Source organism: Tyto alba, unplaced genomic scaffold (genome assembly GCF_018691265.1).
Source record: "Tyto alba isolate M040663 unplaced genomic scaffold, T.alba_DEE_v4.0 Super-Scaffold_42, whole genome shotgun sequence".
NCBI lineage: Eukaryota > Metazoa > Chordata > Aves > Strigiformes > Tytonidae > Tyto > Tyto alba.
In genome coordinates, this window is record NW_024881318.1 from 24,483,720 (window position 1) to 24,505,913 (window position 22,194).

The following is a 22,194-nucleotide window of genomic DNA, read 5'->3' on the forward strand; positions in this document are numbered from 1 at the left end:
GCATGTAAGAAATTCCATTTAATTATCAGGATACTGATTTCTCCTGGATTTTAAGATGCAGAGCCATGCATGTAAAGAGTGTAACTCAAGTCCAATAAGAAGCAATGGAAACATGGAGTAGCAAATTAGTTCAGTTAGATTTATAATCTCATAATCTTTGCAAATAGTTTATTTCTCTATCATCATGGTTTTTGTATATGTAACAAAATTTGAAGGGGTTTTCCTGACATTAAGCCACATGCTTCCTACATTTTAATAAATGAAATGTAGCTTGTTATTGAAAAATTCCATATATTCTCCTCTATCTGGTGAAATAGGTTTGGGTTAGTTTTTGATGCAAAATTGTGAAGTTTAAATAACTTTTAAAAAGTGCAATGTTTCAGTTATGATTTATTTTATGATTAAATTGCTTTTTTGTTACATATACAAGTCTTTTCACTTACAGGTCTTTTGACACTGCATTTGTAATATAAAGGGCCATTTATGTACTCTACATTTAAATCCCCTTTAAAGCTATTACTCTGAATTAGGTATTATGTCTATCTAATATATGCATATATAGGAATCAGACCCCGTGTCTGTGATTTCAGGTTAAGTAAGACTTTCCATCTGTTGTGATAGTATTGGGAGGCTCAGAAACTCATTCTTTTGGACATGCAGAATCTTTGCACATAAAAGCAGCTGCCAGACTGAGTTTGCAAATTGTCATTAGTGGACAGAGAAATTGTGAGATCTCTTATCTGTTGTAAATCTGACACATATCAAGAAAGACCTTATATGGTTCCTTCCTAATTCAAATTATTCTGGTTTAGAAATGCAGATATTAGGACTGTAGTAATCAAAAGATATCTAATGCTTCATCACTTTGTTATCAGTCAAAAGTTAAAACTTGCAAGCTCAATCCTTGAGTAACAGCTAGTTTAGTTTTATTGAAAATGAAACATTACTTCTAATTCAGTGGTTGTATTAAGAGAACTGCTATCAACTTGAGATGAAACACCATTCATATCCCTGCCTGGAAAACGTGACTCGTAGTGAGAGGAACCCCTCTCGTGGTTGAAGCACAGAACACCACACATGGAATGAATGTACAGCAAGCTGGGAGTTATCCCAGGCTGGTCTCAGTCATGGAGAGACATGGCACTTTTAGGGAGCAGTTCATCTCCCTTTAAAGACGACATCTAACATAAGTCAGGTTGCATGTCTGCTTATTCACACTGACTATAAGGGGAACCTAAAGAGCCTTTACAAAATAGATATCTACACCCTAGATATCTAAAGCAAGTAAGAAAAGTCTAAGAAGTCTGTTGATACATGAAAAGCTCCCACCTCCTACCCCCTAATTTGTCTGCAAAAGGAACACTCACCACGCTATAGCATACTTGTCTTATACTGAAGATCAGGTATGCCATTGATATTTATTATCTTCTTTCAACACAGCTTCCAAAAGGATTCATGTAGATATACTGAATAGAACAGACCATATTTTGGTCATCAACTTCTACATACTTACACTGAAAAATCACTGCAAATTTAAAGGCTATCGTGTTTTCTATTGCTTCTAAGAATCTAAGCATTTGATTCCTGTGCTACTTCACTTCTCAATTCCACAATTTCCTACTTTTTTGCTAATGCATTTTCTCCCATATTTATGCTTCAGGGTGAATTCTTAAAATAGTAAATGGGAGATTTTGGCTCTTGCTGTTTTAGTCACTTGGATTTACCAAATCCCTTTTTATCTTTCCCTTCTCGTTTCCCCCATATCTTTGGCAGTACTTCTGCTTTCTGTGATCATCCCTTCCCTCAGAGTCTTCCCAAAGACACTTCCTGTAGGAAGCTTAGCAACATAAACTCTACATTTTAAGTGTCTGCTTCTATTGATATGGTTTAGTGACGCTGTGCCTTCCAGTCACCTAGTTTGTTACTCTGGTGATCAGTTCTCACTGAGATTGCTAGCTGAGCCATCTGGATGATGTGATGGGGCTCTACCTGTATTCTATATTGTTCTAGATACTCTGTGGCATGAACTCTGAGAACAGCAAGACTAGGAGGATTTCTCAGCAGGAAGGATCTGCACAAGCTACATTTCAAACGTTCCCAGAGGAATTCAAAAAGCTTAGTAGCATCTGAAACGGTTTCCAATCATTCTGTGAAGAGCCGGAAAAGTCTTTGTAATATATTTTTCTTCTTGGCATAGTGCTGTAGTGCAACATGTTGTACTAGGATTTTATATGCCCCAAGAAAGCACCTATGCATACTTCTGTACTTATGCCATGAAATTTGTTGCTATGGAAATATCAAAACCAGTCTATGACTAAGAATGGGCAAACCCATTCAGGTAAAATAGTATCCAACCTCAATCTCCATTCAACAGTCAAAATTAATTGCAGCCATTTTCATGCTTTATAGGGGCTTAATATCTTTCCTGTATCATTAAAGTCTTTTAGCCACTCATATCCAATGCGTACAGGCCCCAGCTCACTCAGTTCAACGCATAATTTGGACACAGCAATTCCAGCAGCATGTTTGAGAAATCAGATTAAACTAAATTATATTAAATTATCCTTACTATTCTTTGCCTTCTCTTGCTTCCTTTATATTTCTTGGCACAAAAGCATTTTTTAGATTAATTGCAGCACTGACTACACCACCTTCCTTCTAAACTTCAGATGATTTATTGCTTCTGACATGTAGAGTGCACTCTGAGGATTAATTGAATGGAAACCTTCAGATTGGGGGGAATTTAAAAAGAGCAAGAGCATCTTCCAGCAGAGCATGTCTTGGGTACTGCTGTCTGAGCAGCTTCTCCTGCTGGAGAAAATCAGCTGATCTGAGGCAAATAACTGTGGGACAGCACATAAGGTAGTCTCACTGTGTGTTCACATGCCTGCATATCTTCTCTTCTGGATATCACATTTTCTTTTACTGTCAGGGATTTTACTGGGTTATATAAGCGTCCTAAACTTAGCCGCTTGGAAACAAAGAAAGAGCCCTATTTTCCAGTATCTCTATCTCCAGTTAAGGTAAGAGGCTTTGGATGACTGTGTTGTATGAGAAAAATCCCACAATTAGAAATAGGTGTAGCATCTATCAATAACTGAAATGTCTCACAGAGAGTAATTTGAAACCAGTGCCCACTATTACCTTTTAAAGGAATACATTAACAAAGGCTTATGATTATAATTGATTTAAGCATTTCTCTGTTTCCCCTTACTATTTATTTAATTACCATGCATTTAAGTGTGATTGCAGAACATTCTTAACTAAGGATGCTTTTCTTTTTGTAGAATAAAGATTTAACCCTCTGTTCCCTGATGACCCCTATACGCAAATGCTCAGATTACATAATGGGTTTCTAGGAGAATGAGATTGTACAGAACTGCCAAGATTGGGTCTTTTAGAGGTAAATATGAATATTGTGTGAGGCTAGAGGAAAAAATCTACAATGTTAATATATTCCAGAGCCTAAAGACAGAAACTATTGAACATGACAAAGCCATACTTCTCAAAATAGCTTAAGTACCATTTCTTCTTTGAGTTACAAATCTATTACACAATTAAAAAAATGAGCTATTTTGAAAATTCTGGAAACATTAAGTTTTTGATTTAAATGATAAATTGCCTGTTTATGAAGTGTCTCTATACTTTTATCAAGAGGCAAAGCAGATACACTTTCACTCTGCCAACACAACGTATAGAATGTAACAGCCTGGAAAATTACACAGTTCAAGAACACATGGATTAATGTGATGTAAAAAATACAAGGTCAAATAAAGTGTATCCCCATAAAGATGTCCAAGACCAAGTTGCCATAGTAATAATCAAAAGTGCTGCAGGGTAAAATTTTCAAAAGTGCTCATGTAACTTACAATGCCGGTCTTGTTTTCAAGTTAGTGTTTCTTTAGAATTAATAGTCTCTTTTACAAAGGAGTTATTTTCCTCTTACATACATACAAATGTTATAGAAATAGAATTTACCATCCCAAATCCGAAAAGTCATTTTTGAAAATTTCTCCTCATTGCTTAAGTGCTTGTCCTGTGAAGACTTTGCCTTGGTATAGCTACAGAACTCCATGTGCCAAATGAAAGATCAATGCATTCCTCATGCCAGTTCTTTCTACTACATTTCATTGCAAAAAGTTCCTAATGAGTAATCATGACATGGTCACACACTGGTATATAAGGAATAAAAATATTTGGGAAAGAATACCAGGATAGTAAGACAGAAATCAGAAAGCTAGCATGATACAACACCAAAATTCACCAATTTGAGTCACCACAGGACTCAAATCCTCTTTAATAAAAGAGGTATAAGGATAGGAAACAATATAAGGTTATCGATGCCGTTTTCAATGAGGCATTTTTATAAATAAATATTAAATATAGAAACCCATTATGGTTTCACAGAGAAATTTTAGTCATACTAATTCTTTTTACCTGTTATAGTTGCTTTGTTAATAGATGGTTGGTTACACATTGGTGATCGTCTGTTTAAAAGAAAAGAAAAAAAAATTGTGAGCCTGATAAACTCCCAGGTGACTGAATCCTTGAACAATATAACAGAAAATACATTTCTTTGGAAAATGATTTGGCACTGGAATATGCTGGCACTGCCAAAGAAATAGTTTGTTTAGAGCAGGTATTTCTTTCTAGTGCAGAATTCACAACTGACCCTGAAACCTCTCTGCAGATTCCAAAAGAGGAATATTTTAGGAATTTATAAGTTCATTAAAAACCTGCCCAATCATACCTAGAGATTATACATAACTCTGAGTTTGATTTATATACATAGTTATCATTATACTAACATGGCTTGCACTTCCCACGTTCTCTCACTTTAAATACTTTTTTTTTAATAATTTTTCAGTCTATTATTTTGCATATACATTTCACACATTATTTTGCATATACCTTTCACAATATTCCACAGCTCAGTGGGCTGCTTTGCCCTCTGAAGAAATGTAGAAGTTGCTGGACTGACACAGTTGCGTAGGGATGTGTGGATGACTACAAGCAAGGGCCACCTAAGGTCTGCATATCCCAACCAAGGGGGATGGAAATACCTTTTAGTGGCACTGCATCTGCAATGGTAGGCAGTGGACTTTGGAATACTAACTATTTCTGAGTTCTAGAGATGCATGTTTTGGGTGAGGGAAATGACTCCACTACAAAATTTGCCAGTGTAACTGATGTTAACTGTGATGCTGTAACACGACTGGAGAAGGATCATATTTATAATGTCTCATTTATAATCATGAACTACTGTGGATAAGTGGGATGTCATAATCTTGGATGAGCTCTAGGTTCAGATCATGCAAGTAACTCACAATGAGTCTGCTCACTTTGGTTCATTTGCAAGACTCAGACTCTGCTTGAATAACCATCTTTTAATGATCTTTGACATATGACTATTATTGAAAATAATATAAATTGCACAAAACCACTCCAAATTTATGCAAGGACAGCAGTGCAAGAGCAGTTAGGAGTCAAGGGGGCTGTTGTCTCAGCTATCAAGTACAGCATCTTCAAGGGATTAATAAACTCATTACTCATCCCACATGTTTTATACAGGCTTGGTGGCACAGACTGAAATATGCAACATCTAATTGTTATTCCTAGTTTACATTTAAAAAGTATCATCATAAAAAGTTCAGTGGCCAGAAATTGATACTCACTTGCTGGGTGCCCGATCTTGTAAATTGGTTAATGCAGCGAAGTTATTCCGTACAGTACGTAGGCTAGCCAGCACCTGGAACAGACAAAATAGTTTCAGTCTGAATTTCTGCACAGGTGAGACTGATTTATTTGTACTCTACTGTGCTGAAAGAAAAAGAAAAGGACATCATAAAACAACTGTAAAAGGTTTCCAGGGTTGGTTTGTCTGAAGCCTTTGACCATTATTTAACAATAACATGTCTGTAATATAAGGGCAAAAGCTTCTTTCTTTTTTCTTTTTTTTTTCCTCATGAACAACTCATTATTTGTTTAAAGGCAGACTTACTTGAAGAGGATGAAAGTTTTTCACAGAATACTACTTAGTTCTTTAAAATGACTGTAAAAGCATTCATGTTTGGAAGATAGCCCATTCAAGCCTAATACTTCATGCACAAGAAGTGATTACAGAACCTTTCATTTGCAGTTCAGCCCCCACAAACCTCAAAGGACAAAGGGAATGAGATTGTCGAATCTGCTAGAAAAATAGAATTGGCTTCTTTAAGGGGTGCAGCTGCTTCGAGGACTTAGTGCAGAAGGCCAGAGTAAGAGAAAGGTATCACCTGAGAGGTGGGAAATGCCTGCAGGCTCTTACAAGCTTTGCACATTGGGACAGATGACATAAATGAACTACTTCCTTTCTGGACTTAATTTTATGAAAGACAGCAGCTTGTGGAGGCAGTGGAAGACTGTCTTGTTCTAAGTGGCATAGTCACTCTCTTCTGACGGCAGTTGGATAAATGCAACAAATTTTGTATCAGGTAAGGATAATAAGATGCACCTCTCCAACGAGGGAGAGTCAGTTCAGCTGATGTCAGAGAGGAACCATGAGTTGTTTGGAACCAGACTGGGAACAGGAGGAAGCATCAACACTAAGCACTGGTGTGTCTTTGCAGGAGTTGCCCATTGTTGTTTCTCAGCACAGGATGGGCTGGTTCCCTGGTGAACCTGTCCTAGGAATAGCAAAGGTGGTAGTGAGAATTTGGGTTCCAGTGATCTGAGTCGAGGACGATTCAACCCTCTTTTCATAGCCCCTTGAATTTATACATGAGGTAGGAAGGGGGTAGGAGGGTGGAGAGAAAAGAAGGATTTAGTGAAACCTTGTAACGGACAGAAAATATTTGGGAGATAATAATGACTGGCAGTGTTCAGGCTATTGTAGGTAATTCCCAAATGAGTTAAGATAATAAAAATACATTTGTTGCCTAATTAGACAGTATTAATTTAATTATGTTTTAATTTCCAAGGATCAGAAGGCAAACTCACATATTTTGCGTTCAGCATGGAATAAAAATAATTATATATGCCATCAAATTTGCATGCCCAGGGTACAGTGACACTAGCAAATGTTGTATTTAGATGCTGGATATACACAGATGGAAATCGGGCATGAACTGAGCAAAAAGGGAAAGAAGAACTTGGAGTTCAGAAGTTAAAAAATGAATATATAAAATACACAGAAAAACTGCTGAAGTACAAGAATACTGTAAAAGAAAAGGATGAGTTGAAGGTGAAAGGAGAAGGAAAGCACAAATGGAGAAAAGTTTGACCGATTAAGGTAAGACACACATTTTAGTGACTGCAATCCATTTTCAGTTCTCTTTGGCCAATCTGCCTGGGTTCGGTTTATGTGTGCCAGGATGCTGAGACAGCTTGTATGTGCTAGTATTATCAGAGAAACTTATCTGTGTGGCTCTCAGAGGTACCTCAGGCCATGAAAAAATGTAGTTGGTTTTCCTGGCTTCAAGTTCCTACTCAATAAGCTCTGTTGGACCCTGTTGGCTGTAGCATCAGGTGCAGTGAGGACTGGGAGCACGTACAAAGGTAGTTAAGTGACTCCTTGTTGAGTGATCTCAGGTAGAGCCTTGCTTACTTGCTCTGCCTCTGCTGGACTGCTATGAACGACTCTGTACCTGCTGCACAGGGCTGAGTTTCAGAAAGGTTAGTAGGCTAGGTATGATGCCATGTGAAAATAGGAACCTAGCTGAGGGATGGGTTGGATCTGAAATAACAGGACATTTAGCACCCGGGGTGCTGGGGAAAGAAGTGTGCAGAGCTGTGAAGCTGCTTGGGGCCAGTTACAAGTGGAGGCTGATAAGCCTTGCTGGACCCATGCTTGGGTCCCTGATGAGGGGAGTCTCTGCTGTGCCCACCACTGTGCACATTGACTAGATTTTTCCACTGCCTGCGATACTATGGATCTCTCCTTTTTCAGAAAGCAGACTTGACTGTCTGGTTTGTATATCCTTTATTTGTTCATCTGGCAGGTGAAATAACTGTTCTGTAGGTCCAGGGTAGAATGTCCAGTACCTGCCCAGCATCCCAGCTGCTTTAGCATACATGCATGTATTTTGACAGTTTCTGCAATTGCAAGGCATCCCCACATACATAGCAATGCATGTAAGAGTGACAACAAAAACTCTGGCCATTGGTTACAGTGGTGCTAAACAATTTGATTTATTGTGTAAAGGTATTAACATTTACAAGTCTGTTATAAGTACATAAAATCATATTTCAATTTTTCATTATAATTTGCTTTGACAGTTTGTCCACAGAGGTTCCACTTGTGCTTAAAGTTTCTAGAGTTAGATTTGTGAGAAAAAAGCAACCAGTCACCTGCAAACCTCTTTAGGTTTAATCATTAAGTAAATAGTATTATTTACAAAATCAAGTTACATATAAACAGTTGAAAGTGAATTACAGAATCAAAATTTTTTGATGATAAGAGCCCTACAGAATTTGTCCTTAAATTTCAAATCACTCTTATTTTGAAAAGCGAAATTCTAACAGTAACTAAATTACAGCAGTTGCTGTGTATTACAATATAGGGAAGTGCAACTAGTTATTTCCTTGTGATATATTTTTTAATTTTAGTTTACAAAATTCCATTCTGGTAAAAATAGTAAATTATTTTGTCCTGGGGCCAGATTCTATGTAGGGGACACGGCCTCCAATTAACAAATTCAGCCACACTACCATGGTGATATGCAGAACAGAAACTGAAATGCTGAAATTGGAACTGTTACCACCAGGTGGCTCACGATGAGATGAACAAGTCTCTGGTCAACTGAAGAAAATACAAACGGTTTGAAATAACTGGAATATGTATTCTACATGCCATGATCTACTGCCACCAAGAAGTCCTGAAAGGGGTTAAAACAGTGCCTTTGCTGTTTGCAACAGAAAAAAAAAATGCATCTACATGATGAAATATTGCTCTAGGAAGATATTGAAAGGGTAGTTTTTATGATGCATAGACATCACACTGGCACATTGGATCCAATTTCTGAAGTCCTCGTGAGGTCTTAATACTGCTAATGTAACTCAGAGGCACGAGCCCTGAGCTTAGCTGCAGATGCAGTCTGTGAGCAGGCCCCACCAGGAGATTGGATTTTGCATATTAAAATAATTTTTAGATAAGGGCTACGTTTTTCCTAAGGGTCTAATCAGATGTCACTTCTCTATCAGGCACGCTCTCTCAACTTCATCTCCAATCCCCCCATGTCAGGGAATGTGACGTGCTAACTCACCCTGTGAGTGCTCTTTCTCCTGTTCAATACAAATGAAAACAGGTTGATTTAAACCACTGCTAACAGGGTTTTGCACTGAAATACTAAAAGCTCTCAAATAATCAATTATGGCACCTTGGTGCAAGCAGCAATAACATTTAACTGTTCCTGCTCTAATTGCTGAAGTATGTCCATCAACAACGAGAAAACAAAACTGCCCTTAAAACAAATAGGATGTTTTGTCCCAGAAAAAAAAATTCATAAATGGGGTGTAATATTTCCTGTTTTTCTAGGCATACTATAACCCGTCTTACCTATGTGGCATAATTTGTAATAAAAATTCAGATGACAATGAACGTGAACTCAATGATAGTAAGTAGTATTGGATTGCTTGGACACCATACAATTTGTATTTTTTCTGTGCTCCAGAGTTAGGGTTTTTATGTTTCCTGAGGAACTAAAAGCAAAAGTGGTTTTACTTTTTTTTTTTTTTCTTGTTTTTCCTGTAATTTCCTCTCTTCCGTTATTGTTGAAATATATTTACCATTTGAGAGATATTAAAGTATTCTTAGAAAAGGCCCTGGCTTAATCTCTTCTCTGCTAATAAAAGATAATGGTAGTCTTCATATTAAGGATTTGATCAGAGAGTCTTATAAGCCCTGTATCTGTTTACAGTGTAATTAAATATACAATAACCTATTAAATTAGTATTAGTTGTTTTAACAGCTTATTATTAGACCAAAGCATTCTACATATTCACACTGAAGTTGGACACCTTATTCTTATCTGAGACTGCTGTGGGACTCAATCTTTCTATTTACCTTCAATCACATATGACTTCCAGATTTGTTTTTCCCCCCTGTAGTGACACTGAATTAACTTTCATTACTATCTATTACAGGGTAAAACTTATCATCATGAGTTTAAGGAATATCAATGTTAACTTTTCACACATGATAAGACAGCTCTATTGATAAAAATTGTGGAGTTTCTAAATTGTGGAGATCTATATGATATAGAATTTTGAGCTGGTATTTTATAAAACAGAATCTGAATGGAAAAATCAAACAAATGGAGATGGTTTTGTAAAGGTGAGTAAGTATTCTGGGTAAAACTCAACTCACTTCTAAACATTACCTCATATTGAATACATAAAAGATGTTCAGAAAGAGAAATCTTAATTATAAAAAGCAGGAGAGTAACAGCACAGATCTGTCTTTATCATGACTGTGTGCTATGATATTTGAAGAGATCAGTCCAAGGTGGTTATTGTGCTGTTGCACTTCAAATTTTCAGATAATCAAAAAGCATTTAAAAAGAGGTATAGGAGGTTTATAACTTTCTGTTTAGACAGTTTTTTCCTATTTCAAGCAAACTTATATAGTATTAACAACAGAAAACCACTGGTTTGGCTATTTGGCCTTTAAATTGCAAGATCATGTGAGAAACATGGCAAAATTGTGCCTACCTGAGCAAATGGTGTCACAATCAAGTCATCTCCATGTCTGAAAAAATGAGCAGAGTTGTAAGTTAGGTATTAGTGAAAACTTATCTCACTGCTTCAACAGAAAGAAAATCAGGTTTTACAATGCACTGTAGGCAACTCCAGTTTTATTCTTCTGCAATTACTCATTACCACGGCTTTACACATTCTTTGAAATGTAAATATCAACTCAGTTACTGCCCAACTGCCTGGAATGTCTATGGGATGGCTGATGAACCAGAGGGTTTCTGCTCTGCCAGTTGGGCAGGTGACTGACTGCCCAGGACCGCTATGCAGAGATTTCATCCCAAAGGATGGAGGTGAAAATACCAAAAGCAGCCCCACTGAGGGTTAGCAGCAGGTTTGTGAGCACCGGATAGGTGAGTCACTGCAGATGGCTGGGCAGCACATCCCAGACAAATAAAAACCTAGTAAAACTTTCAAACTGACACACTTCTGTAGCTATACTGGGTATGACCAAGTGTGTGCTGTTGCTGTGGCAACCTCACCCACACCACGGGGTGACGTATGGGCAAGGTGATGGGATGACGCACTGTAGGGGAGAGAGGAGAAAGGGAAAGAGGGGTCCCTTTGCTTCAGCACCAAAACCTGCCACTTGAAACCACTTCCAAAAAATACAGTCTTGTAAATACAAGTAGGCTGAAGGACTGCTGAGCTTAAGAGTTGCATTTATAGCACTAAGGATATGGAGTCAGACCTCTCCAGGGGACAATGGGGACAGGGAAAACTTGGAGTTTTCAGTTATCACATCTAGTATGTGGCAGCAATCAAGATGAAGTTTTCCAAAGACATTAATCCAATATGGCTGTTTTTAATTCTCATGTATTTTCCTGCAGTGAATTTATCACGATGAGATATAAGTTGCAGTTTTCAGCAGAAATTACCACTGTTTTGGTGCTATTTTACTGTTGTTTAAGGTTTAGTGAGTATATATGAGTATTTAACAATGGATTTAAAGTACATTAAAATGTAATCAGAAAAAGGCTGATAAATAGAGAAATATGATTTGCATTTGAGTTGCTACAACATCATTTTTATTATTGACATATTGTTCACAAGACAGAAATTATTTTGCAGGTATTACAAGAATCTACTAAAAAAGCAGTAAGTACAACCAGGAAGCCTGTAAGGACAAAACAAAACAAAACTCCCCAATATTCAAAATTATCATAATGCTTAATATCTGTGTAGCTGTTTTTATTATCATCTCTTTTATTCCTGTTGGTTGAAATAGAGAAATGGATTTTTACAGACCTTGTGGAACAAGTCTGCACTTTTAACAAGGTCTTTGCAGGAGTGGTTGGAATGAAGTGTTGCTTCAGGTAAAACCACAGTCCCAACCTGGCTGGAAAGCATGTAGGCCTGATCTTCACACCAAATGAGAAGAAACACGGCACCATGGGAGGAACTCAGAGGCTTTAATTGCCCAATGAAGCCAAATCCAATCGGTTATTGTAGACATCATGAATCAGCCCAGGGCATTAGCAGGGGAGTTAATGACCAGCCGGACTTAATACCTCTTCATGTTTTCACTGGGTCATGAAAACATCAGGAAATGCCCTAGATTATAATTTCTGATCAGGATTGCTTAATGAGTTACACAGCTACACAAAGGCTTCAGCAGAAGATAAGCCACATCCATCTTTTTCTTTTCCCCATTTAAACAGCCATAGTGTGAATATTTATGGTACCTCACTTCCAGAAAATTTATGTTCTTTATCTTCAAATTCTGTGAAATGATATAATCTGCTGTGTGACAGCTGGTTTACCTGTTCCTCAGTAAAATCTATTAATTTATAAAAAATATTTCTACTATTTGCATATAGCTACTCCATTTTCTCTTCTGTTTTGACACTTAAAAGGGGAACAGCTGTGTAGTTCAAGGAAACCTGTGTTAGTCATGTGAATGAACTCTGCAGAGATGGAAGAGCCTAAAGTCTCAAGTAAATTATTTGCCGGTCTCCTCATGCCTATCCACTTTATCTGTTACTCAGGTTGTTTAGGGAGAAAGCAAACAGAGGGTTGACCAGATTCTTAGTGTGTTTTCTGCGTGATCAAATTCTGCACAGAAACTGTATCTAAAATTAATACACAAACCCATTTTTTACAGATCTAGTCTAATTCCGACAGCTGGAATCTATGAAGGAGTGGAATCCTGGAGATGAAAAGTTTTACAAGTAGCAGCAACACTGGACAAAGAACAAAAATATTAAATTGTTTCTACCTGTAAATAAACCAGATAGAGTAGAGCTAGTTCTTTCTAGTGCCACAAGCATCTGTCGGTGGCAAACACTATGAATGCCCAGCATATGACACAAATGCACAAAATACTCATCAGTGCTTCAAATTCCCAGTAAAATGCTACAACATATTTATTAACTCTCGAAGCACAGATTGGCAAAGCTGTGAAAATAAGATGGTCCTACTTCTCAAAATCTCCTGTGGACTTCCTTACTGGAGGTGGCACTTTCTTGCTCTTCTTCCCATTCAGTGCCCCTGTTTGTCATGCCTTGAATGCCTAAGAGGCAAGAAGTACATGTTTCTGGGCTTTCTGCCCTGGAGGGTTTTTTTCTTTTCTATAAAATAGCATGACCCCACTCCTTTACTTTTCAAACTCCATCCTACTTGAACTCTTTCTGGACTGCATTTCATTGGAGAACACTGATAAAATACTGTAGCTTTTTATTTTTTAGATAAGGCATTATCAAATATTAATTTAATGCACTGCAATCAACCCAGGATTTAATTTTCACTTTTCAAATGCTTCTTGTGTCAAGAGCAACAATTCCAGAAATTGTGATTGTTTTGGTGAAAGTGTGATACTGAAAGTACAGATATCCACAGCTTTCGCAAAGCAATTTAGCACGCACCAGACCCACTTGAACAGAAAAGCAGTTGCATAGTGTGGTGAGTAATCTTTAATCCACCTTGGGTCAGGAAATATGGAAAAGGTGAGAGTGCTCAAAAAGGGAGCAGACATATCTAAAGTGGCTCTATTGTTTTTTTGTACAGGAGAGCAACAACGTATGATTCAAGCAAAGTGCCATTGATCCACAGTGTACTGTAGTGTAGTAAACACTACAACATCTAAGTGTCCTGCTGTTTTCTTCTCAGATGATAAGAAGATGATAGATGATTCTCTCTGAATTCTGAACAGGATAGTGCTACACATCTATATACAAAAACAGCAAAATGGGAGTGTAAACACTGTGCAATATATCACAAGCTTCTAAATGCAGACAGAGCTGTTAACCTTTAAGGTTAGAAGAAATTGTTCACATCAGTGTTAGACTCTGTTAACTAGAATGCCTGGCATACTTGTTCACCTCTTCATTTTTCAAAGGAAAGACAGATTTGAAAGCAGAATAATTTTCACATAGCCCCAAAATTTAAAATTATCAAATCTATCACCATCAAAAAAGACTGCTAAAGCACACAATGGTTCACATGAGATGAATCATTGTTACATAAAAGACAGGCCAAATTTCCATTAGCAGACCAAATATTGTATAATGCACTGCAAGTTATTTGCCATGTCAAAGTGATAAAGCTTGGCCTTCTGCAGATTTTCTGAGTTTTGGTTCCTAACTTTTCCTATGGGACATACTTGGACTCATCCCATATAAACTAAGATGGGCCCCACCGTGGAGAAGAGATAAAAGTGCTATGCTAAGTCGAAAGTTAGATGAACGTATTCAGATGAGTGTTGCCAAATAAAAAGCACAAAAATTCCGCTTCCTTTCCTCAAAATTGGTGTTGTCTCTTCTACCACAATTACAGGACAGTAATTAACTTTGCCTCCACTAAAACGAAACTTAGAGGTGCATCATGGACAGAAAGAGAAGCAGGCAGGAAGATTAACACAAGATAGACAGGGTGACTGCAAAACCTTTATTTCTTAATTAAAGTTGGGATAAGGTAATATAATTATCTAACAGGAGTAGCTAGAGAGACATTCTGCAGACGTGCTAGGATACAGTTAAAAAAGAGAGGGTGTTTTTTTAATGTGGTCAGAAAAAAGTCAAGATATCCATTAAGGAGAAGTGAGTCCCAGACTTTAGAGACCACTAGGAACATAGTCTGCACTTGCCAGTGTGGAGCTTTGTAGGGAAGGTCCTTAATAAGGTTTGTCTTTGTAAAGGCCATAGTAAACTCAGATTAAGACTTTCTAGGCACAGGTGAAGAATACCAAATGAGTGATCTTGAGAACATGTATTGTAGATGGGACACAGAAACAGGATAAATATGAGCTCTGTCTAAATAGAGGGGGAGAAAAGTACAAAACATTTACACCAATTTGACACATACCTTTTCAGGGACAAGATATAGTCAAAATAAAATTTGTGGTTAATTTTTATACAGTTTTAATAGCATAAATTAGAAGACTAGTGGAAAGCATTTTGATGCTTTGTACCAGTTTAAATCATAATCATACCAGTTTGTCACACTCCTCCATTTGAATGGAAAACTCACATATCTCCCCAGGGTAAGTACTGGCTAAGGATGCAGTTCAGGCTTTAAATTTAACTGGCATTGTCTGTGTTGGATTCTCTGGCTACGAACTTGGAACATAGCTTATTTGAAAGAATAAAGCTGCCAACAGACTTTGAAAAGCCCTAGGGGATAGTGGCTGTCTGGAATCCCTGAACTGTGCTCCACAGCAAGAACTAAGGCTTTTGTCACATTGTCACAAGAATTGACTCCATTTTTACAGAGTTGTATTTTAGCATTTTTGTTTATTTATTTATTTTTAATATAGAAACATAGCAAACATAAAAGCAAGGAAAAATCCGTACTGTCTTCATACAACATACAAAATAGGAAAGAAGATGAACATGAATGTAGCCTTCTGTTTGAATCAGAAAATCTATTGCAGCTTCATCTTTCAGTGTAAATAACTAAATTTGGATTAAACATGACATCCAGTCACTTCTGTACACAAGGCTGATTCAGACTTACGGCCCAATAACATGCTATAAATACAGCTTAGATGAGACATTTGTGTTTTGCTTGTACATATGCTGTAACACAAATATGCTATGTGAAAATCACAAATGGAGAACAGAGAATAAGGTAATTGTTTACCCTAATTGCTATGATTATTTTTTTCTGCCCCCATAACATTTTATAAGAGAATCCAAATAAACAGGCAAGAATCATATGAATTATGTATGCTGAAAAGACACACATCTCAGATTCAGATTTTAGCAGCAATTAAATCTGATTCTGCATTGCACTATGATAGACTAATGGAAACACCATTTGATGTTACTAGTCAGCAGAAGCTGTGCTCTAAGGACAGTGCTGGAGCAGGAGGGGTGGCTGGTTGCTCCACACAGTTTGCACTTTATCATCATCCACATTTGGAGAATCCAGAGGGGCCAGTTCGCAATGCTGATTTTGCGGAGTCTGAAATCACAGTGCTCCAAGTTAGTTTATTCTGCAGGAATAGTGCTTAAGCCATATCACCTCAGTTTCTAAGGACTTCAAAAACAATTTTGTAGTCCTAATATGAGGTAGCCCAGGCCTGGCTCCAAAAGCTAAGGTTGACTAGGGATAAGCGGCACCTGTCAATGTTGTGCCCACATTATGGGGTGTGACAGAAACTGACTTACAGCTTTTCCCAGGTAGTGGGTTGTCAGTGACTTGCGTCCTCCAAATGGCTGAGTGCCATTTGGAGGATGATCGGGCATCTAATGCAGGGGCTAGAGACTATGACACTGTGGGCAGGTTGGGATTTAGGGTTGAGAGAACAAGCAATTGAAATTGTTGATTGAGTCATGAGCTACAGAGGAGGGGATTGTTTTTCCCAGAGCACTTCTTTATTTCTGGGAACATGTATCTTAAGGGATTTTTAAGAAGAGCTACTTGAAACCACTTGTTCTGTTGCACAGTAGACGAAATTAGACCCTGAATGAAGAAGACTCTTGTCAGCTACTGTCTGAGTGTTTCTGAACACCACATTTTTCTGTAACACCATGCAGTTATGTCCTCTTGATGCTTCTAATACAGCAACAGAGCTTGCCTTAATTAGTCAAAAGTATTGCTGTAGTGTTAGGAGTTCTGGAGAGTTCAATCTACTTAATTTCAATTGAGCTTAACCAGATGGGAGAGGATTGGCTCAGAAAAGCCACGGTCCATCAGAAGTCCATTATCCCAGCCAAAGGAGAGGATGGTTATAGTAGTTCTCCTTGGACTATCTGACTAAGCAAGTTAGACTTGTGAAGACACACCAAAGGGAAAAACCATTTCTCCAGCATAAATCTCACTAGCAAACACTTAAGATGTGTATGTTTCCAAACACTCCAATTAACTTCATATGGAGCACAACTCAAGTTACTCTACTATAGCATGTTGATGAAGAAAACAATACTTGGCCACCTTATGATCCGAGATTGAAAAGACAGCTCCAAACAAATGTTGATTATTACACATGGCTAATACACACCAAGATACGCCATGTAATAATGTACCTGAAGCTTTCCAGGTATGATGAATATTTTGTGCAAGAAAGTATTTTAATTTTTCTTGCCACCTTTTTAGCATGTCAGTTCCTCAACATATACTTTATTAGGTTTGAAAGAAGCTTTTGGATTCTTGGAGTCTGCTCTGTTGAAGTCATCAATGTTAGGTTACCAAAATTACAACCTTACTTCCAGTTGAACTGCATTAACACCTAAGGTAGGGAGCTCTCTCAAGACTTGGAAAGACATAATAATCATATCCATTACAGACTAAAGGTCTGGAAAGGAGCAGTGAATACCAAGGTGTTTTAAAAGCAGTATTCTGAGATTTAATCCAGGCGGTATCAGGAAGTATTATCAGGTTACCTGTGTACCTTACTGTGTATCATATGACAGCAACTGTGCTTTTGAGCAGACTAGAAACAAGAGACTTTTCTGTGTGACAAGGGCAGCTAACTACATCTCAGTGAAGGTGGTCTGAACCAAGACCCATCAAATCCAGAAGCTTCATTCAGCATTGCTGGATGGGCTGGAATCAGAATCAGCTGACTAACTCAAAGAACGGAAAATACTACTATTTTTCCCCATTCCGTATAATATGCTATAGGAACACTATCAGGCTTCTTCCATCTCCACAGCACCTTTGGAAGAGTTCAAGGAAGATCAAGGTCTCTTGTGTCAGACCCAGCTACTTCCTTGCTCAGGAAGCTTAAACAATTTCCAAAGAGGCTGAACTTGCACATCTGACTTGGGTGATCTGCCTGAGGAAAGCACGTAGGTATTGATGTAGTGGGCCATCACAGAAGGATGCCAGCATGATGTGCAAGATATGAAAACATAGGACAACTGTAAATCACCTGTATCATATTGCCCTAAGCAGCCACCAAGCTTCAATGCTTTAATCCTACCATAATATAGCAGACAATTTAGATGACAGAAGAATGGTGGACGACTTAGCAACTGGCCTGCATTAAGTCTGACAGAATTAGACAGTCTTAAAGAGAACAGGGCATGGACTTCCCAAAGTGTTTCACTGGCGTAGGTGGTTTTCCTTCTAGAATAAGAAAACAGTCTTCCTGGGGGCCACGGCAAGGGAAAAGAAGCTACTGCAGTGCAGGGGTTTGGTTTGTGTGTTGAAGGAGAAACTGGATTAAGCCAGATGGTATAGGATTTTGAACCAGAATTGAGCTGACCTCAATCAGAAGAGTCCAGGCCAATTCAGCAGTGCCATTCATACAACAGAAATCATCATTCAGATGTAAGCAAGGCTGTAAAACAAACAAGCATCAATGACTAGAGGATGGGTTTGTTTTCTGCTCAGGGTAGAGAAAATTAGTGACTGGAAGCAATCAAGTTAGTGCAGCTTAATGACTTACTATTAATTAGTTTTGATTGCATTAGCTGACACATATAAACTCCTGGCTTTTTGCAAATGAAAATAAAATTTATTACCTTGAACTGCTTTTAAGCAGCAGACATTTGGTTGTCCCTGCCCCTTATGCTAAAGTGTTGAGAACTGATACGATTGTGTTACTTTTGAAGAATAAGAATATGTGACTTTCCCTGTGAATTTCCTACTGATTCAGGCTGAAAGATTTCATCTCTAAATGAGAGCAGAGTGGCTGAGAACAGCACCTACACAAGATAACTTTGCAGCCTGAGTGAGCTTGCTCTCAACCAGCCACAGGAAGATTGACTCAGCTTCAGATTGTAAAGGGGTCCCCTAACCAAATTCAGAGGCCTCTAAATGTACGTATATGTGAAGAAACAAGAAGACTTCAAAAAAACATAAGGCAAAACCATCAGAATTTCAGATTGTCCATTTTCAGGGAATTAACTCTATAGGTAACACAGCATTAGCACCACTGCAATCATACAGAGTGTTGCTTGTGCCCTGAAGGGCGAAACAAGAACTAATGTTCTTCTGGGTTGTGAAATAAATTCCACCTGCGCATGTCGGTGGTTACTGAGCTGGAAAAACAGTCCAAGAGGCAACCCCAGAAATATTCAAGTATCTCTTCACAGAGTTCCCTTTCGCCACACTGCTCCCAAGTATTGCATGTGCATGTGCACACACAGTAAACATGATCATCCTCCCTCCCCCTCCACTGCAGATCTGTGTAGCAAGCCCAGAGATGAGTGGTGTTATGATGTAGCTGAAATGCCAGCTAAGAATCGGTTTTGGTACCTTGTTTTTAATAACACGTCACCTTTGACTGAAGAGGTTTAGGAGTTCAATCTGCTTTGGTTAGCAGAGGAGCAGTAACTAGCCATTTCATTTCAAACACCCATTATTTCTGGAAAAGGGAAAAAAATAAGCCTGACACATTAAAATTGTTGGAAGGGAAAGGGAGGTGTTTAACAACTGAAAGTTATATTTGGAAAATGGTTAGGGTTTAGCATTGGACATAAAACCAGTAATGATTCTGTATTGTCTGAATGTTAAGATAAAATCAGTTTGCATTTCATAAAAAAAATCCCGATTAAACAACCATGTAAATGCATAGTAGAACACCTTTGAATCTAATGAATTAAAAAGCAGATCGAAAGAAGCCTTCTCAATGCAAAAATTTTCTCTTTTTGTTCACAGCATAACTGATTTTCAGACCAACAAATAAAGTTAGAGCAAACATTATTTAAATTTAAGCAAGCTGAATATTACGCAGTTCTTTTGTTTTGGATTCCATTTGTAAAATGTCCCATGCAACTGCAAAGAACACAGTGGTCTTTTTTCAAAATTATTTTGTTTATAACTCAAAAAAAGATTTTATGTGATTTAGTAATTACTTAGCTTAATTTAAGCTGCAACCTGGAGATTTATTCAGTTTAAAAGATCTTAAGAACAAAAAAGCAAAACCCAATGAAGCAAAATATTGGCCTCTTTTTCCTAAAGCCATGTAAGCACATTTCTTTCCACAGACAAATAAATGTCTCAAGCAATTAAAAACACTTTCTCATTAAAAATTGTTTCTAAGATGAAATACACATAGAAAATGCATCTTAAAAGATTTTTGTTAAAGCAGACTGGACTTTGAAGTTTAACTGTATCTTTTCAGCCAGTAATATATGTGACATCACAGATTCTGAGAAGAGAATCTGATAGATCATAAGGAATTCTGACAGCAGTTTATCTGGAAAGAAAGACAATTATTTCTAATTTGTTAAAGTGAGTTGCATTTACTCTCCTGAGTAACTGCATGTCTTTTCTGCTCTCCTAGAGTCATGGTCAGAACCTTCCAGGGAAAAGTTTTTTTTTTTTTCCCTGTAACTTCAGATTCACACTCATATAATTTTATTAATAAATCCAGGCCTTCCAGGCTCAGAAACAGAAGAATAAGCTGTATTGCTAGCAATTTGGCTTGCCGTTCTGGATGAGAAAATATATCCTCATTTCATTACTTTATTGACATGTTAAAGGCTCAACTGTCCAGGTTTGCCATCTTTGTCTGCCATTATTTTAAAGTACATTCCCTTTATGCATCTGATCCAGATTGAATATGATTAAATTTTTTTAAAAGCTGAGCAGACTGTCTAGAACCGTGAAACATGTGTGTGAATTTACCTCAAAAATTCTCTCCTCTGGCAGTTGTTCCACATGCCAGTTAAAGGGATATTTCAGTTCATTTGCAGCTTCAGGTCGACCAGGCCTGCAAGTCACTGACAAATAAGAGAACTCCCTACATTGGAATTTCCCTTAATTTAAGGTATTTTCTGCAGCCAGAATAATTGTTATTCTTTATTCTTTGCAAAATTACAGAATATTTTGGCTTTATTTTGGAAAAAAATACCCATACAAATTAAAAATTCCACAAGTGTTTCTCCAGCTATTGGAGAAGGGGATAATTCATCCTGACAAAAGAAATCTATGTATGTCAGTATCCATGTTTATCAGACTACAGAGGTTCTTTTTGCTCCACAGTAGTTCACATTTGTGTTTTATTATTCAAAGCAAAGATTTTTTTTTTTTTTTTTAATAAACATGGAGCCAAGTTTTACAGATACATTCAAATACAGTATACAAAGCAGCACATCCTCTAGGGGAAGGCAGGATAATGCTGTAGTTATAGGGAAAAAATCCTGGAGTAAATTGCATCCTCTTGCCTTTTCTTTTACCATGGACAGCAGCAGAGGGATGCTCCTATCTATGGAAGGTATTGGCGGAATGGCAGTAGGTTGGCCAGTTTGGGGAACAGGTGTACTGGTAGCTATTTGGCCATATAGCAGATCACCAGGCCAATGATCCTACAGTTCCCTATGCTCAATGTTCCCTGGCTGGGTACTGGTTCTTAAAAGATGGAAGCAGGATTTAATAGATATTAGCAATTTTGGGGTAATTATATAATTAGAGTTTATATTGCTATTTCACCTGATTGAGGAAAGAGTGCTGAGCCTCTCTAAAGAAGGCCATAAAACTTCCCACACCAGCTACATTTTTACTGAGTGAGTTTCAGTTGGCTAAGTCCCAGAAAGATCAGGACGTTGCATCCCAGCTGTTTCTGTCAACTTGTGGAAATAGGAAAAGAGTAGATTTAAGGAGTGCTTATTGTCACATACCTTTTGCCCTAGATACATTCAGAAGACCTAGTGGAGCTCAGGCAGACTTCTGTACCGAGAACGTCTTGGTCCTCTGGTCTGGTCTGCTACACTCTGGTCTACTTCTTCAGGATCACAGGGGGACTACACATGCTTTTCTGCCTTTAGAGTGGTAGTAAAAACATGGGCTCTGCCCCAGCCAGCAGACTGCTTATTGGCTTCTTTCTAGTGTTGATGACAGTGCTAATGATTTAATTGAAGAATACATTTTTTAACCTGGTTAGAGACCTGTTTATTGCTAAAATGGAAATTCTCTACTAATTTGATCTCTTGCTCTGTTAATCAGGGCAGTGATCCCTGTAAGGAACTGAATGAATTAACGCCTCAAACATTCATCAACACAGAAAGCCTCAAGAACAAGGTGTGGCCTTTGTGATTAGCCTAAGGAACAGTGCTCAAGGACGCATAGAGT

General features: G+C 37.8%; 1 protein-coding gene across 5 annotated transcripts in view; it reads right to left on the reverse strand.

Moving 5' to 3' along the window:
* PDE4D (phosphodiesterase 4D) overlaps window positions 1-22,194 on the reverse strand; it is a 432,217-nt gene that overhangs the window by 100,745 nt on the left and 309,278 nt on the right. For all 5 annotated transcript variants that reach the window (XM_042804780.1, XM_042804781.1, XM_042804785.1 and 2 more), the window contains exons 3-5: window positions 10,690-10,726; window positions 5,676-5,749; window positions 4,438-4,487 (exon numbers count right to left, since the gene is read on the reverse strand). In XM_042804780.1, coding sequence (XP_042660714.1) covers window positions 4,438-4,487; window positions 5,676-5,749; window positions 10,690-10,726 — 161 coding nt within the window. The remainder of the gene's footprint in view (window positions 1-4,437; window positions 4,488-5,675; window positions 5,750-10,689; window positions 10,727-22,194) is intronic.